This window comes from Pleurodeles waltl, chromosome 7 (assembly GCF_031143425.1).
Source record: "Pleurodeles waltl isolate 20211129_DDA chromosome 7, aPleWal1.hap1.20221129, whole genome shotgun sequence".
Classification (NCBI taxonomy): Eukaryota; Metazoa; Chordata; class Amphibia; order Caudata; family Salamandridae; genus Pleurodeles; species Pleurodeles waltl.
In genome coordinates, this window is record NC_090446.1 from 640114556 (window position 1) to 640128713 (window position 14158).

At 47.5% G+C, this 14158-nt stretch overlaps 1 protein-coding gene across 6 annotated transcripts in view; it reads left to right on the forward strand.

The window, feature by feature from the left end:
- SH3TC2 (SH3 domain and tetratricopeptide repeats 2) overlaps positions 1 to 14158 on the forward strand; it is a 232473-nt gene that overhangs the window by 207486 nt on the left and 10829 nt on the right. For 5 of the 6 annotated variants that reach the window (XM_069244636.1, XM_069244633.1, XM_069244635.1 and 2 more), the window contains one exon: positions 9478 to 9600. In XM_069244636.1, the coding sequence (XP_069100737.1) occupies positions 9478 to 9600 (123 nt within the window). The remainder of the gene's footprint in view (positions 1 to 9477; positions 9601 to 14158) is intronic. The other variant, XM_069244637.1, reaches the window with a different exon arrangement.

Here is a 14158-nt window from a genome sequence, read left to right on the forward strand (position 1 = left end):
TTTATTTCCTCCTTCCATTTCGCCCAGTGCCATTAACCCCTTCTGTGCCGCGGACGTAGTGGTTACGTCCTGCGGCACAGTGCTGCTGTGCCGAGGACGTAACCACTACGTCCTCGGCACACAGCCCAGAGGGAGCGCTCTCGCTCCCTCTGTGGGGTTCCCCCCCCACCCCCCCAAGTCAGGGATGGAAGGGGAAGCCCTTCCCCTCCCACCCCCGACCCCCCCCCAACCCCCCCCTGTGACGTCAGCGCGCGAGCGCGCGCTGATTAGTCACAGGGTCTCCCCCATCGCGCTGGAAGCACAGCTTCCAGCGCGATTGAAAAAGAAATGCTTTTGCATTTCTTTTTCAATCCCATGGGGGAGGCCCCGAGAGGCTTCAAAGGGAAGGAAATGTATTTCCTTCCCTTTGAAGTCTCTCACAGGTTTCAAAAGCTGGATTGCTTGCAATCCGGCTTTTGAAACCCCACTAGACACCAGGGATTTTTATTTTTTTCTTGAAATTGGCAAAAGGGAGCGACCCCTTGGGCAAGGGTCGCTCCCAGGGGGGCATTTTTTTAGGAAGGCCTTTTCTGCCCCCCCTGGGGGCAGATCGGCCTATTATTAGGCCGATCTGCCCCCAGGGGGGGAAGAAACCTCTAGGCGCCAGGGCAAATTTTTTTTTTGTGTTTTTTTTTTTTGTTCTTTTTTTTTTTTTAGAGATGGGGAGCGACCCATCAGGCAAGGGTCGCTCCCCTGGGGGGCAAATTGTATTTAGACCATTTCTGCCCCCCTGGGGGCAGATTGGCCGATTTTAGGTCAATCTGCCCCCAAGGGGGCAGAAACCACTAGGCACCGGGGATTTGTTTTTTGGCGCCAATGTCACGCAGGGGGAGCGACCCCGTAGGCAAGGGTCGCTCCCGGGGGGGGGGGGGTGGGGGGGGCAAATTTATTTTAGGCCATTTCTGCCCCCCCGGGGGACAGATCGGCCTATTATTAGGCCGAACTGCCCCCGGGGGGGGGCAGAACACTCTAGGCGCCAGGGCAATTTTTTTTTTGTGTTTTTTTTTTTTGTTGTTTCTTTTTTTAGAGATGGGGAGCGACCCATCAGGCAAGGGTCGCTCCCCTGGGGGGGGCAAATTGTATTTAGACCATTTCTGCCCCCCTGGGGGCAGATTGGCCAATTTTAGGTCAATCTGCCCCCAAGGGGGCAGAAACCACAAGGCACCGGGGATTTGTTTTTTGGCGCCAATGTCACGCAGGGGGAGCGACCCCGTAGGCAAGGGTCGCTCCCGGGGGGGGGGTGTGCCGGTTGGGGGGGCAAATTTATTTTAGGCCATTTCTGCCCCCCCGGGGGACAGATCGGCCTATTTTTAGGCCGAACTGCCCCCGGGGGGGGGCAGAACACTCTAGGCGCCAGAGCAATTTTTTTTTTGTGTTTTTTTTTTTTGTTGTTTCTTTTTTTAGAGATGGGGAGCGACCCATCAGGCAAGGGTCGCTCCCCTGGGGGGGCAAATTGTATTTAGACCATTTCTGCCCCCCTGGGGGCAGATTGGCCAATTTTAGGTCAATCAAAACCAGTAGGCACCGGGGATTTGTTTTTTGGCGCCAATGTCACGCAGGGGGAGCGACCCCGTAGGCAAGGGTCGCTCCCGGGGGGGGGTGTGGGGGTTGGGGGGGCAAATTTATTTTAGGCCATTTCTGCCCCCCCGGGGGACAGATCGGCCTATTATTAGGCCGAACTGCCCCCGGGGGGGGGGGCAGAACACTCTAGGCGCCAGGGCAATTTTTTTTTTTGTGTTTTTTTTTTTTGTTGTTTCTTTTTTTAGAGATGGGGAGCGACCCATCAGGCAAGGGTCGCTCCCCTGGGGGGGGCAAATTGTATTTAGACCATTTCTGCCCCCCTGGGGGCAGATTGGCCAATTTTAAGTCAATCTGCCCCCAAGGGGGCAGAAACCACTAGGCACCGGGGATTTGTTTTTTGGCGCCAATGTCACGCAGGGGGAGCGACCCCGTAGGCAAGGGTCGCTCCCGGGGAGGGGGTGGGGGTTGGGGGGGCAAATTTATTTTAGGCCATTTCTGCCCCCCCGGGGGACAGATCGGCCTATTATTAGGCCGAACTGCCCCCGGGGGGGGGCAGAACACTCTAGGCGCCAGGGCAATTTTTTTTTTGTGTTTTTTTTTTTTGTTGTTTCTTTTTTTAGAGATGGGGAGCGACCCATCAGGCAAGGGTTGCTCCCCTGGGGGGGCAAATTGTATTTAGACCATTTCTGCCCCCCTGGGGGCAGATTGGCCAATTTTAGGTCAATCTGCCCCCAAGGGGGCAGAAACCACTAGGCACCGGGGATTTGTTTTTTAGCGCCAATGTCACACAGGGGGAGCGACCCCGTAGGCAAGGGTCGCTCCCGGGGGGGGGTGGGGGTTGGGGGGGCAAATTTATTTTAGGCCATTTCTGCCCCCCCGGGGGACAGATCGGCCTATTATTAGGCCGAACTGCCCCCCGGGGGGGGAAGAACACTCTAGGCACCAGGGCAATTTTTTTTTTGTGTGTTTTTTTTTTTGTTGTTTCTTTTTTTAGAGATGGGGAGCGACCCATCAGGCAAGGGTCGCTCCCCTGGGGGGGCAAATTGTATTTAGACCATTTCTGCCCCCCTGGGGGCAGATTGGCCAATTTTAGGTCAATCTGCCCCCAAGGGGGCAGAAACCACTAGGCACCGGGGATTTGTTTTTTGGCGCCAATGTCACGCAGGGGGAGCGACCCCGTAGGCAAGGGTCGCTCCCGGGTGGGGGATGGGGGTTGGGGGGGCAAATTTATTTTAGGCCATTTCTGCCCCCCCGGGGGACAGATCGGCCTATTATTAGGCCGAACTGCCCCTGGGGGGGGGGGGGCAGAACACTCTAGGCACCAGGGCAATTTTTTTTTTGTGTTTTTTTTTTTTGGTTGTTTCTTTTTTTAGAGATGGGGAGCGACCCATCAGGCAAGGGTCGCTCCCCTGGGGGGGCAAATTGTATTTAGACCATTTCTGCCCCCCTGGGGGCAGATTGGCAAATTTTAGGTCAATCTGCCCCCAAGGGGGCAGAAACCACTAGGCACCGGGGATTTGTTTTTTGGCGCCAATGTCACGCAGGGGGAGCGACCCCGTAGGCAAGGGTCGCTCCCGGGGGGGTGGTGGGGGTTGGGGGGCAAATTTATTTTAGGCCATTTCTGCCCCCCCGGGGGACAGATCGGCCTATTATTAGGCCGAACTGCCCCCGGGGGGGGGGGGCAGAAACCTCTAGGCGCCAGGGGAATTTTTCTTTTTTTTCTTTGTTTTTTTTTTTTAGAGATGGGGAGCGACCCATCAGGCAAAAGTCGCTCCCCTGGGGGACAAATTGTATTTAGGCCATTTCTGCCCCCCTTGGGGGCAGATTGGCTGAGTTTAGGTCAACCTGCCCCCAAGGGGGCAGAAACCACTAGGCACCGGGGATTTGTTTTTTGGTGCCAATGTCACGCAGGGGGAGCGACCCCGTAGGCAAGGGTCGCTCCCGGCGGGGGAGGGTGGGGGTTGGGGGGGCAAATTTATTTTAGGGCATTTCTGCCCCCCCCCCCCTGGGGCCGGCTGAGCTACAGGCCAAACACCACAGGTAGGCACCTTGCAAAAAACACCTCTGTTTTCTGTGAAAAAATATGTTGTGTCCACGTTGTGTTTTGGGCCATTTCCTTTTGTGGGCGCTAGGCCTACCCACAGAAGTGATGTACCATTTTTATCGAGAGACTTAGGGGAACGCTGGGTGGAAGGAAATTTGTGGCTCCTCTCAGATTCCAGAACTTTCTGTCACCGAAATGAGAGGAAAAAGTGTTTTTTGGGCCAAATTTTGATGTTTGCAAAGGATTCTGGGTAACATAACCTGGTCAGAGCCCCGCAAGTCACCCCATCTTGGATTCCCCTGGGTTTCTAGTTTTCAAAAATGCACTGGTTTGCTAGGTTTCCTCAGGTGTCGGCTGAGCTACAGGCCAAAATCCACAGGTAGGCACTGCTTTTTATAAAAAAATGTGATGTGTCCACGTTGTGTTTTGGGCCCTTTCTTTTGTGGGCGCTAGTCCTACCCACACAAGTGAGGTATCATTTTTATCGGGAGACTTGGGGGAACGCTGGGTAGAAGGAAATTTGTGGCTCCTCTCAGATTCCAGAACTTTCTGCCACAGAAATGTGAGTAACATGTGTATTTTTAGCCAAATTTTGAGGTTAGCAAAGGATTCTGGGTAACAGAACCTGGTCCGAGCCCCGCAAGTCACCGCTCCTTGGATTCCCCTAGGTCTCTAGTTTTCAGAAATGCACAGGTTTGGTAGGTTTCCCTAGGTGCCGGCTGAGCTAGAGGCCAAAATCTACAGGTAGGCACTTCGCAAAAAACACCTCTGTTTTTTTCCAAAATTTAGGATGTGTCCACGTTGCGCTTTGGGGTGTTTCCTGTCGCCGGCGCTAGGCCTACCCACGCAAGTGAGGTATCATTTTTATCGGGAGACTTGGGGGAACGCTGGGTAGAAGGAAATTTGGGGCTCCTCTCAGATTCCAGAACTTTCTGCCACAGAAATGTGAGTAACATGTGTATTTTTAGCCAAATTTTGAGGTTTGCAAAGGATTCTGGGTAACAGAACCTGGTCCGAGCCCCGCAAGTCACCCCTCCTTGGATTCCCCTAGGTCTCTAGTTTTCAGAAATGCACAGGTTTGGTAGGTTTCCCTAGGTGCCGGCTGAGCTAGAGGCCAAAATCTACAGGTAGGCACTTTGCAAAAAACACCTCTGTTTTTTTCCAAAATTTAGGATGTGTCCACGTTGCGCTTTGGGGTGTTTCCTGTCGCCGGCGCTAGGCCTACCCACGCAAGTGAGGTATCATTTTTATCGGGAGACTTGGGGGAACGCTGGGTGGAAGGAAATTTGTAGCTCCTCTCAGATTCCAGAACTTTCTGCCACAGAAATGTGAGGGACATGTGTTTTTTTAGCCAAATTTTGAGGTTTGCAAAGGATTCTGGGTAACAGAACCTGGTCCGAGCCACACAAGTCACCCCTCCTTGGATTCCCCTAGGTCTCTAGTTTTCAGAAATGTACAGGTTTGGTAGGTTTCCCTAGGTGGCGGCTGAGCTAGAGGCCAAAATCTCCAGGTAGTCACTTTGCTAAAAACAGCTCTGTTTTCTGTGATGTGTCCACGTTGTGTTTTGGGGCATATCCTGTCGCGGGCGCTAGGCCTACCCACACAAGTGAGGTATCATTTTTATCGGGAGACGTGGGGGAACGCTGGGTGGAAGGAAATTTGTGGCTCCTCTCAGATTCCAGAACTTTCTGCCACAGAAATATGAGGAACATGTGTTTTTTTAGCCAAATTTTGAGGTTTGCAAAGGATTCTGGGTAACAGAACCTGGTCCGAGCCCCACAAGTCACCCCTCCTTGGATTCCCCTAGGTCTCTAGTTTTCAGAAATGCACAGGTTTGGTAGGTTTCCCTAGGTGGCGGCTGAGCTAGAGGCCAAAATCTACAGGTAGTCACTTTGCTAAAAACAGCTCTGTTTTCTGTGATATGTCCACGTTGTGTTTTGGGGTATATCCTGTCGCGGGCGCTAGGCCTACCCACACAAGTGAGGTATCATTTTTATCGGGAGACGTGGGGGAACGCTGGGTGGAAGGAAATTTGTGGCTCCTCTCAGATTCCAGAACTTTCTGCCACAGAAATGTGAGGAACATGTGTTTTTTTAGCCAAATTTTGAGGTTTGCAAAGGATTCTGGGTAACAGAACCTGGTCCGAGCCCCGCAAGTCACCCCTCCTTGGATTCCCCTAGGTCTCTAGTTTTCAGAAATGCACAGGTTTGGTAGGTTTCCCTAGGTGGCGGCTGAGCTAGAGGCCAAAATCTACAGGTAGTCACTTTGCTAAAAACAGCTCTGTTTTCTGTGATATGTCCACGTTGTGTTTTGGGGCATATCCTGTCGCGGGCGCTAGGCCTACCCACACAAGTGAGGTATCATTTTTATCGGGAGACGTGGGGGAACGCTGGGTGGAAGGAAATTTGTGGCTCCTCTCAGATTCCAGAACTTTCTGCCACAGAAATGTGAGGAACATGTGTTTTTTTAGCGAAATTTTGAGGTTTGCAAAGGATTCTGGGTAACAGAACCTGGTCCGAGCCCCGCAAGTCACCCCTCCTTGGATTCCCCTAGGTCTCTAGTTTTCAGAAATGCACAGGTTTGGTAGGTTTCCCTAGGTGGCGGCTGAGCTAGAGGCCAAAATCTACAGGTAGTCACTTTGCTAAAAACAGCTCTGTTTTCTGTGATATGTCCACGTTGTGTTTTGGGGCATATCCTGTCGCGGGCGCTAGGCCTACCCACACAAGTGAGGTATCATTTTTATCGGGAGACGTGGGGGAACGCTGGGTGGAAGGAAATTTGTGGCTCCTCTCAGATTCCAGAACTTTCTGCCACAGAAATGTGAGGAACATGTGTTTTTTTAGCGAAATGTTGAGGTTTGCAAAGGATTCTGGGTAACAGAACCTGGTCCGAGCCCCGCAAGTCACCCCTCCTTGGATTCCCCTAGGTCTCTAGTTTTCAGAAATGCACAGGTTTGGTAGGTTTCCCTAGGTGGCGGCTGATCTAGAGGCCAAAATCTACAGGTAGTCACTTTGCTAAAAACAGCTCTGTTTTCTGTGATATGTCCACGTTGTGTTTTGGGGTATATCCTGTCGCGGGCGCTAGGCCTACCCACACAAGTGAGGTATCATTTTTATCGGGAGACGTGGGGGAACGCTGGGTGGAAGGAAATTTGTGGCTCCTCTCAGATTCCAGAACTTTCTGCCACAGAAATGTGAGAAACATGTGTTTTTTTAGCCAAATTTTGAGGTTTGCAAAGGATTCTGGGTAACAGAACCTGGTCCGAGCCACACAAGTCACCCCTCCTTGGATTCCCCTAGGTCTCTAGTTTTCAGAAATGCACAGGTTTGGTAGGTTTCCCTAGGTGGCGGCTGAGCTAGAGGCCAAAATCTACAGGTAGTCACTTTGCTAAAAACAGCTCTGTTTTCTGTGATGTGTCCATGTTGTGTTTTGGGGCATATCCTGTCGCGGGTGCTAGGCCTACCCACACAAGTGAGGTACCATTTTTATCGGGAGACTTGGGGGAACATAGATTAGCAAAACAAGTACTATTGCCCCTTGTCTTTCTCTACATTTTTTCCTTCCAAATATAGGAGTGTGTGTAAAAAAGACATCTATTTGAGAAATTCCCTGTAATTCACGTGCTACTATGGTCACCCCGGAATTCAGAGATGTGCAAATAACCACTGCTCCTCAACACCTTATCTTGTGCCCTTTTTGGAAATGCAAAGGTTTTCTTGATAGCAATTTTTTACTCCTTATATTTCAGCAAATGAATTGCTGTATACCCGGTATAGAATGAAAACGCACTGCAGGGTGCAGCTCATTTATTGGCTCTGGGTTCCTCGGGTTCTTGATGAACCTACAAGCCCTATATATCCCCGCAACCAGAGGAGTCCAGCAGACGTAACAGTATATTGCTTTCGATAATCTGACATTGCAGGGAAAAGTTACAGAGTAAAACGTAGAGAAAAATTGATGGTTTTTTCACCTCAATTTCAATATTTTTCTTTTTCAGCTGTTATTTTCTGTAGGAAACCCTTGTAGGATCTACACAAATGACCCCTTGCTGAATTCAGAATTTTGTCTACTTTTCAGAAATGTTTAGGTTTCTGGGATCCAGCATTGGTTTCATGACCATTCCTGTCACTGACTGGAAGGAGGCTGAAAGCACAAAAAATTGCACAAATGGGGTATGCCCCAGTAAAATGCCAAAATTGTGTTGAAAAATTGGGTTTTCTGATTCAAGTCTGCCTGTTCCTGAAAGCTGGGAAGCTGCTGAGTTTAGCACCGCAAACCCTTTGTTGATGCCATTTTCAGGGGAAAAACCACAAGCCTTCTTCTGCAGCCACTTTTTCCAATTTTTTTGAAAAAATCGAATTTTTCACTGTATTTTGGCCAATTTCTTGGCCTCCTTCAAGGGAACCCACAAAGTCTGGGTACCTCTAGAGTCCCTAGGATGTTGGAAAAAAAGGACGCAAATTTGGCTTGGTTAGCTTATGTGGACAAAAAGTTATGAGGGCCTAAGCGCGAACTGCCCCAAATAGGCAAAAAAAGGCCCGGCACAGGAGGGGGAAAAGGCCTGGCAGCGAAGGGGTTAACTACTATCCAAGGCTGAAGGAGTAAATAAACGCTCAATGCCAAAGTAACTCCTTCCTGCTAGTTGCACTGTACAGCAAAGCGGACATTTATTTATATTGTCAGGTGCTCACTGTTTCTCCTGTTTCGAGGCAGTTCCTATTGCTCTGCACTTCTCTATGTCCCACTGTGGAGCCATTAAGCGTGCCTCGGAATGTTCTGTATATTCTTTTTCCAATGGTTGAAATGATATCCTGGCTCCCATCTGTTGGTCATGCTGCATTGTGTTTGACACTGTGTCAGAAATGATTTGATAAGATTTCGTTTGCAAAGCCTAACTGGGGTGACATCACGCTGCTGTAATTCCAGCAGTCACCTTTCATAATCTTTTTGGATGTATTTGTTCCTGCTTATGTCAGACTTCCAGGCCTATTGGTGGCAGCTGCTCTCTATTTCCTTTTTCATAAAGTTATACCTCATTTCATATAGCATTTCAATGGCTGCTTTAGTGACAAGGAATGTCTGAAATAGAATGCCCTTCATGTATATGTGGTTACTGTAATGTCCTGGTGCAGAGTGGAAAACCATGGGCCATATTTATGAACCCCTTTGCGTCGCTCTTGCACCATGCAATGTAGTGAAAGATTGACACAATTAAATATGAGATTTACGAAGCCATGTAAGGCCACCTTAAGTGGCTCTGCGTGGTTTCATAAATCTCGAGTAATGTATTTCAGCGCAGATTGCTGCGTTGCATTACTCTTCTCTAGGGAGGCATTTCCATGGGTACGCAACATCCATTGATTTTGATGCATTCCCATATTTACAAGAACAGGTAAACCTGGGAATGCGCCAAAAAGATATGCCTCCCAGGAGAGGGGTAGCGAGGAGAAATACATTTATTTCTCCTTGCTTTTTCCTTTTTCTATGTGTGTTGCATTCTGCAGTACACATAGACAGAGGAAAAAGCCTCTCAGGATTTTTTTTGTGCCCCTACCTGCACGAAAACAATCCTGCATGCAACGCAGGCACCCTTGCACCATGGTGCAAGAGTGCCTGCATTGGCGGTAGGCAGCCAAAAGGGTACCAGTGCAGGGGAAAGGCACACATGTGCTGTATTCTTTTAAATACAGTGGATTCCTGCCCTTTCCCTGTCATGCAGTGCAGCGCAGCAAGAGGACTTGCTGCGCTACATTGTCTGACTACCAAAGTAAATATGCCCCCAGTTGTTTAACAGCACAACTTGTTGTGGAGGATAACATACTCTTCTTGGATATTACTCTTTTTGGATATTACTAATGCAAATTCTTTTGCAGGCAGCTGTCCAGAGGACCCTGGAATCTGGGGATTTCGAGCTTGCACTGCATTTGTACGAGGAAGCTGGGGATGTATTCTTCAATGGAACCCGGAACAGGCATAGAGCTGTTGCCTTTTACAGGGTAATCCAGCTAGGTTTGGAATTAATTCATAGGCCAGTCAACGTTTGAACTAGAATTTGACCAGTGGAAGCAACTACCGTCCAGGCACGCTAGCATAGCCATGTGGTAGAGGATCACAAACTATATATATATATATATATATATATATATATATATATATATATATATATATATATTATTTTTTTATATATATATACACAGACAGATGACTAAAAATTAACATTTTCTGTGCATCAACATGAAAAGCATATATTGAGGAGTGGCACTGTTAAACATGCAAGCTTTCAAACCCATTCTTTGACTAGTAGACGAGATTACTCGGTAGTCACCTGTGAAAGCTATGTGGCACCATTTGCCCCTGGGATTGCATTGCTGAACACATTTATCAACTATGAAAATGGCCGCCTGTTGGCTGGGAGATGATGTTGTTGAACAGGAATGCCAACAAGGATGTGCACTGTAGAACAGACAAACCCTTACCACCACTAGAACCCCTTCATCAAGAGATAGCATGAACAATTTCTCTGTAAGTGCTCCTCTGTACATTGGAGAAAGGTGTGTGCTATGTTTACCACCTACATTATTAAATATATAAATACCATCACTGTTCAGACAAGTAAATCAAATATTTCTATATATTGTAAAGTGGTTTAATATAAGTGCTACATTTTGAAAGAGTAAGGGCCTGATTTAGAACTTGGTGAATGGAATACTCAATCACAAACTTGACAGATATACTGTCTGCCATATTACGATCCCCATAAGACATAATGGGATCATAATACGGCAGACAGGATATCTGTCACATTTGTGACAGAGTAGTCACCGCTGCCAAGTTCTAAATCAGGCCCTAAGTCAGCAGTACCCTTTGGTTTTACCAATAATGTTCATCAGTGGTCATGCAAGCCAACACACAAATTCACAACCTGTTCATGAGGTCTCATCAATGAAGAGGCCAATTAATAACACTACTTGGCAACATCAGAGTAGCATTATAGAACAGGCCAGCCAATTAAACACTTTCCAACCCAAAAGTCCTGTAAATATAAGTTAATATTCAAGCTACTGCTTGCTACATTCAGTTGTGTGTGCAAGTTGATACTTGTTGGGAAACATGACAAAATAACACAAAAATATGAGAAGACTAGTTTGATTTTGTATAATGACATAAAACCTTAATACTGCTTACATGTAATTATACTAAATGCTTTCTTAATGTATGCATCTGCTGATTGTAAGAAATTGGGTCTTTGGTTGACTGGGGTTTGCGCCGTGGTCATGCAGCAACCACAATCCTTATCATGGGGATGCACAAGCCAACCCTAAATTAACCTGTGCTCAACCCTTTGGTAGCTTGGCACAGAGCAGTCAGACTTAATTCAGTGGTGATGTGTAAAGTATGTGTTCAACACATTAAATAGAATATAGTGAAAACACCACACAAAAATGATCCTACACCAGATTATAAATATAGGGTGTTCTTTAATAAATGAAACAAGACCACAATTACAAACATCCAATCAGTAGAACCGTAGATATGCAGTTTTAAAGAGTTTGGTGAAAACAGTGCCAAAAAGCACATCTGGCTATCTGGTCACTCTGGACTGGACAAAGTCACAAGTTCAAGTCCACTACGATGGAGTGTGGGTTGGCTACAGGGATCTAGTGAGGCTTGCTGTACAAAGTACCTTAAATCCTGGTTTGCAGATCATTGAAAGGATCTGCTTTGAAAATGTGCTGCGCAGCTGAAGCTATGCGTTGGTTCTGAGGTGTGGCAAGGATGTGATTTAGGGTCTTCCATCGTCGTCGAGGATCCCATCAACGAGGGCTTGTGATGCACAGGCTGGCATTGAGGATGTGTTGTTGTGTTGTGCAGTCGAGGTGATGGGCTGGTTTCGAGGAGCTTCAAGGCTGCGATATAGAGTCCTTCATCAAGGATACTGCTGACGAGAGATGCAAGGGCCTGTGCTGATGCATTGCGCAGTGGCGGTTCCAAAGAAGCTGCCAAGGTGATGCAGGTTTTTGCAGCGGGTTCAATCCACACAGCAACAGCTCTGCATCAGTTCTGCTTGGGGTTGTGCCGCTCAGCAGGGGAAATGTGTTGGTTCAACTGGATCCACAGAGGCTGGCAGAGCACCTTATGCCCACTTCCAAGGGTTGCGGACTGGAATGGCACCACTTGGCATCGCAGAGTCCAGGTGGTGGGGTCAAGGTTGTTGGAGCCTTCTGTCCCTGAGGCACAGATCAGGAAGCCAGCCATACAGCCCTTGAAGTCACTCTGCTGTCCCTGGGTCCATCATATGCAGGTTCACTCGGGCAAGAGGACCGCAGGCAGCAGGACAGCACAGTAGGGCAGCAGTCCTTATAGAGCAGCGGTCCAGCATAGAGGCAGTTCTTTCAGCAGCACATCAGTCCATCTTTCTGGCAGAGTATCCACAGTACCAGACGTGTACTGAAGAGTTGGTGTCTGAGATCCATTTTTATACCCAGTTGTGACTTTGAAGTGGGGAGAAGCTTAGAGAGGAATGTATTTGAAGTGCATAGGTGCCCTGCCTTCCTGGTCCTGGCTCCAAACTAACTACAGGTGATATCTAGCCCTTTCTATGGAGGCAGGACACAACTATTTCAAGTGTAAGTGAGACTATGCCTAGCTCCTCCCTCCTATCCTGCAGATAATGGCCCATTCAGGCACACCTAAGCTCCCAATTGTTTTTGGCTGTCTGGGAGAAATACACAAAGCCCAACTGTCAATTACACCCAGTCATATGAACAAGAGAGACAGGCTGCAGGCACCAAATGGCTAAGGCAGGTAAATGCCAACTTTCTAAAAGTGGTGTTTTCAAAATTTGGATTTAAAGTATAACTTCACCATAAGTTAGGTGTCTTCATTTCAATTCCAAAGACCCCAAACATAAATGAGTTACCCATTCCCATTGGGAAGTTACAGGTTATTGAATGTAATAAGGTAACTCCAATGTTTTCCTTTGGGAGAGGTAGACCTTGCAGTAGTAAACAACAAATGTAAGAGTTTTTCACTACTAGGACATGTGATACATGTCTTACTTTTTAAATACATTGCACCTTGCTCTCAGCAGTGTCCAGGGCCTGCCCTAGGGGTGTCTTGTATGTATTAAAAAGGGAGGTTTGAGCCTGGCAAAAGGTTTATTTTGCAGGGTCGAAAATGGCAGTTTAAATCTGCAATGCAGGTTGCAATGGCAGGCATGAGACATGTTTGCAGGGATACTTAAGTAGGTGACACAGGCAGTGCTGCAGGCCCACTACTAGCATTTAATTTTCAGGTCCTGGGCACAGGTAGTGCCACTTTACTAGTGACTTACAAGTAAATTAACTATGCCAATTGGGTTTAACCAATCTAACCTGTTTTAGGGAGTGAGCACAAGCACCTTAGCACTGGTTAGCAGTGGTAAAGTGTGCAGAGTCCTAAGGCTAGCAAAAACAGTCAGCAAAACTGGAGGTCTGAAGGCGAAAGGTTAGGGGGAACCACACCAAGAATGCCAGATCTAACACTGATGTGCTTGTGTGCACTCATAAGTGAGTGTATGTTTGTGGTGGTGGAGGGTGCTCAGGGTGCCTCCCTCACAGGGCAGCTACAGAGGCCACTGAACACTTGTGTGGCCTGGCATAACTTCAGTCATCGCACTTCACCACATGATGGTGGGACTGCTTGGGCAAGCCAGTGCAGACATGCAACAACTATAAACCATAGGATAAAATGAATGAATATGTAATTTTAACAGTTGAGGTGGAAAATGACGCTCTCTGAAATTTTGGGCTGAACAGCTACAGCAGTTTCAATTTAGGGAAATCAGGTAAATCTTCCTTTAAGACATTTTGGTTTGTCATTTATATGGTGGAACTCGCAATAGCCAACCACCTTAGTGGAAACCATAAGTGGACAAAGGGCATTTGATGGTAGGCCGAAGTGAGGGCTTTCTCCTTCAGCCTTCCCTTGCCCCCACATAAGAGTAGTAACCCATAAGTCATCTAAGATTTAACTGAGCAGAACGTGTGTGTTGGGTTTTCTTTCTACTGTTCTTTCATGGGACTTTAATCACTGTATGGCGCTGGACTGGAATAACACACAAATGTGAATAATGGATCTAAATATCTATATCTTTGTGCATCTGAATACACTTATACTGTGGAAAGCCCATCCATACAGTTTTCTGTAGATTGTGTCATAGTTGTAGTAGCCCAACGTGGATGTGTGTTGGATACAATAAATAATACATTGTACCAGATGACCAAAGAGTCTCAGTTGTACATGTAGGAAAGCATTTTTGGTGATTATCGAAATTTTCAGTCGGAGCAGTAAGACACATTAAGTTAGAAAACCTGGGCGATTCACTGGAGCAGACATCAGTAGCTTCATCACCGTTCCCATAAATCATTGCGTAAGGCAGTGGATGCTAAGTATAATAGAGCTGGAGCCTTAAAAGTGATGTGAGTCTTCATTAACAACTATGGTGGGCACAAAAGGTTGTTTCTCATCAGTCCATTAAATCACACACAATACCTTTATCGTGTCTGATCTGGG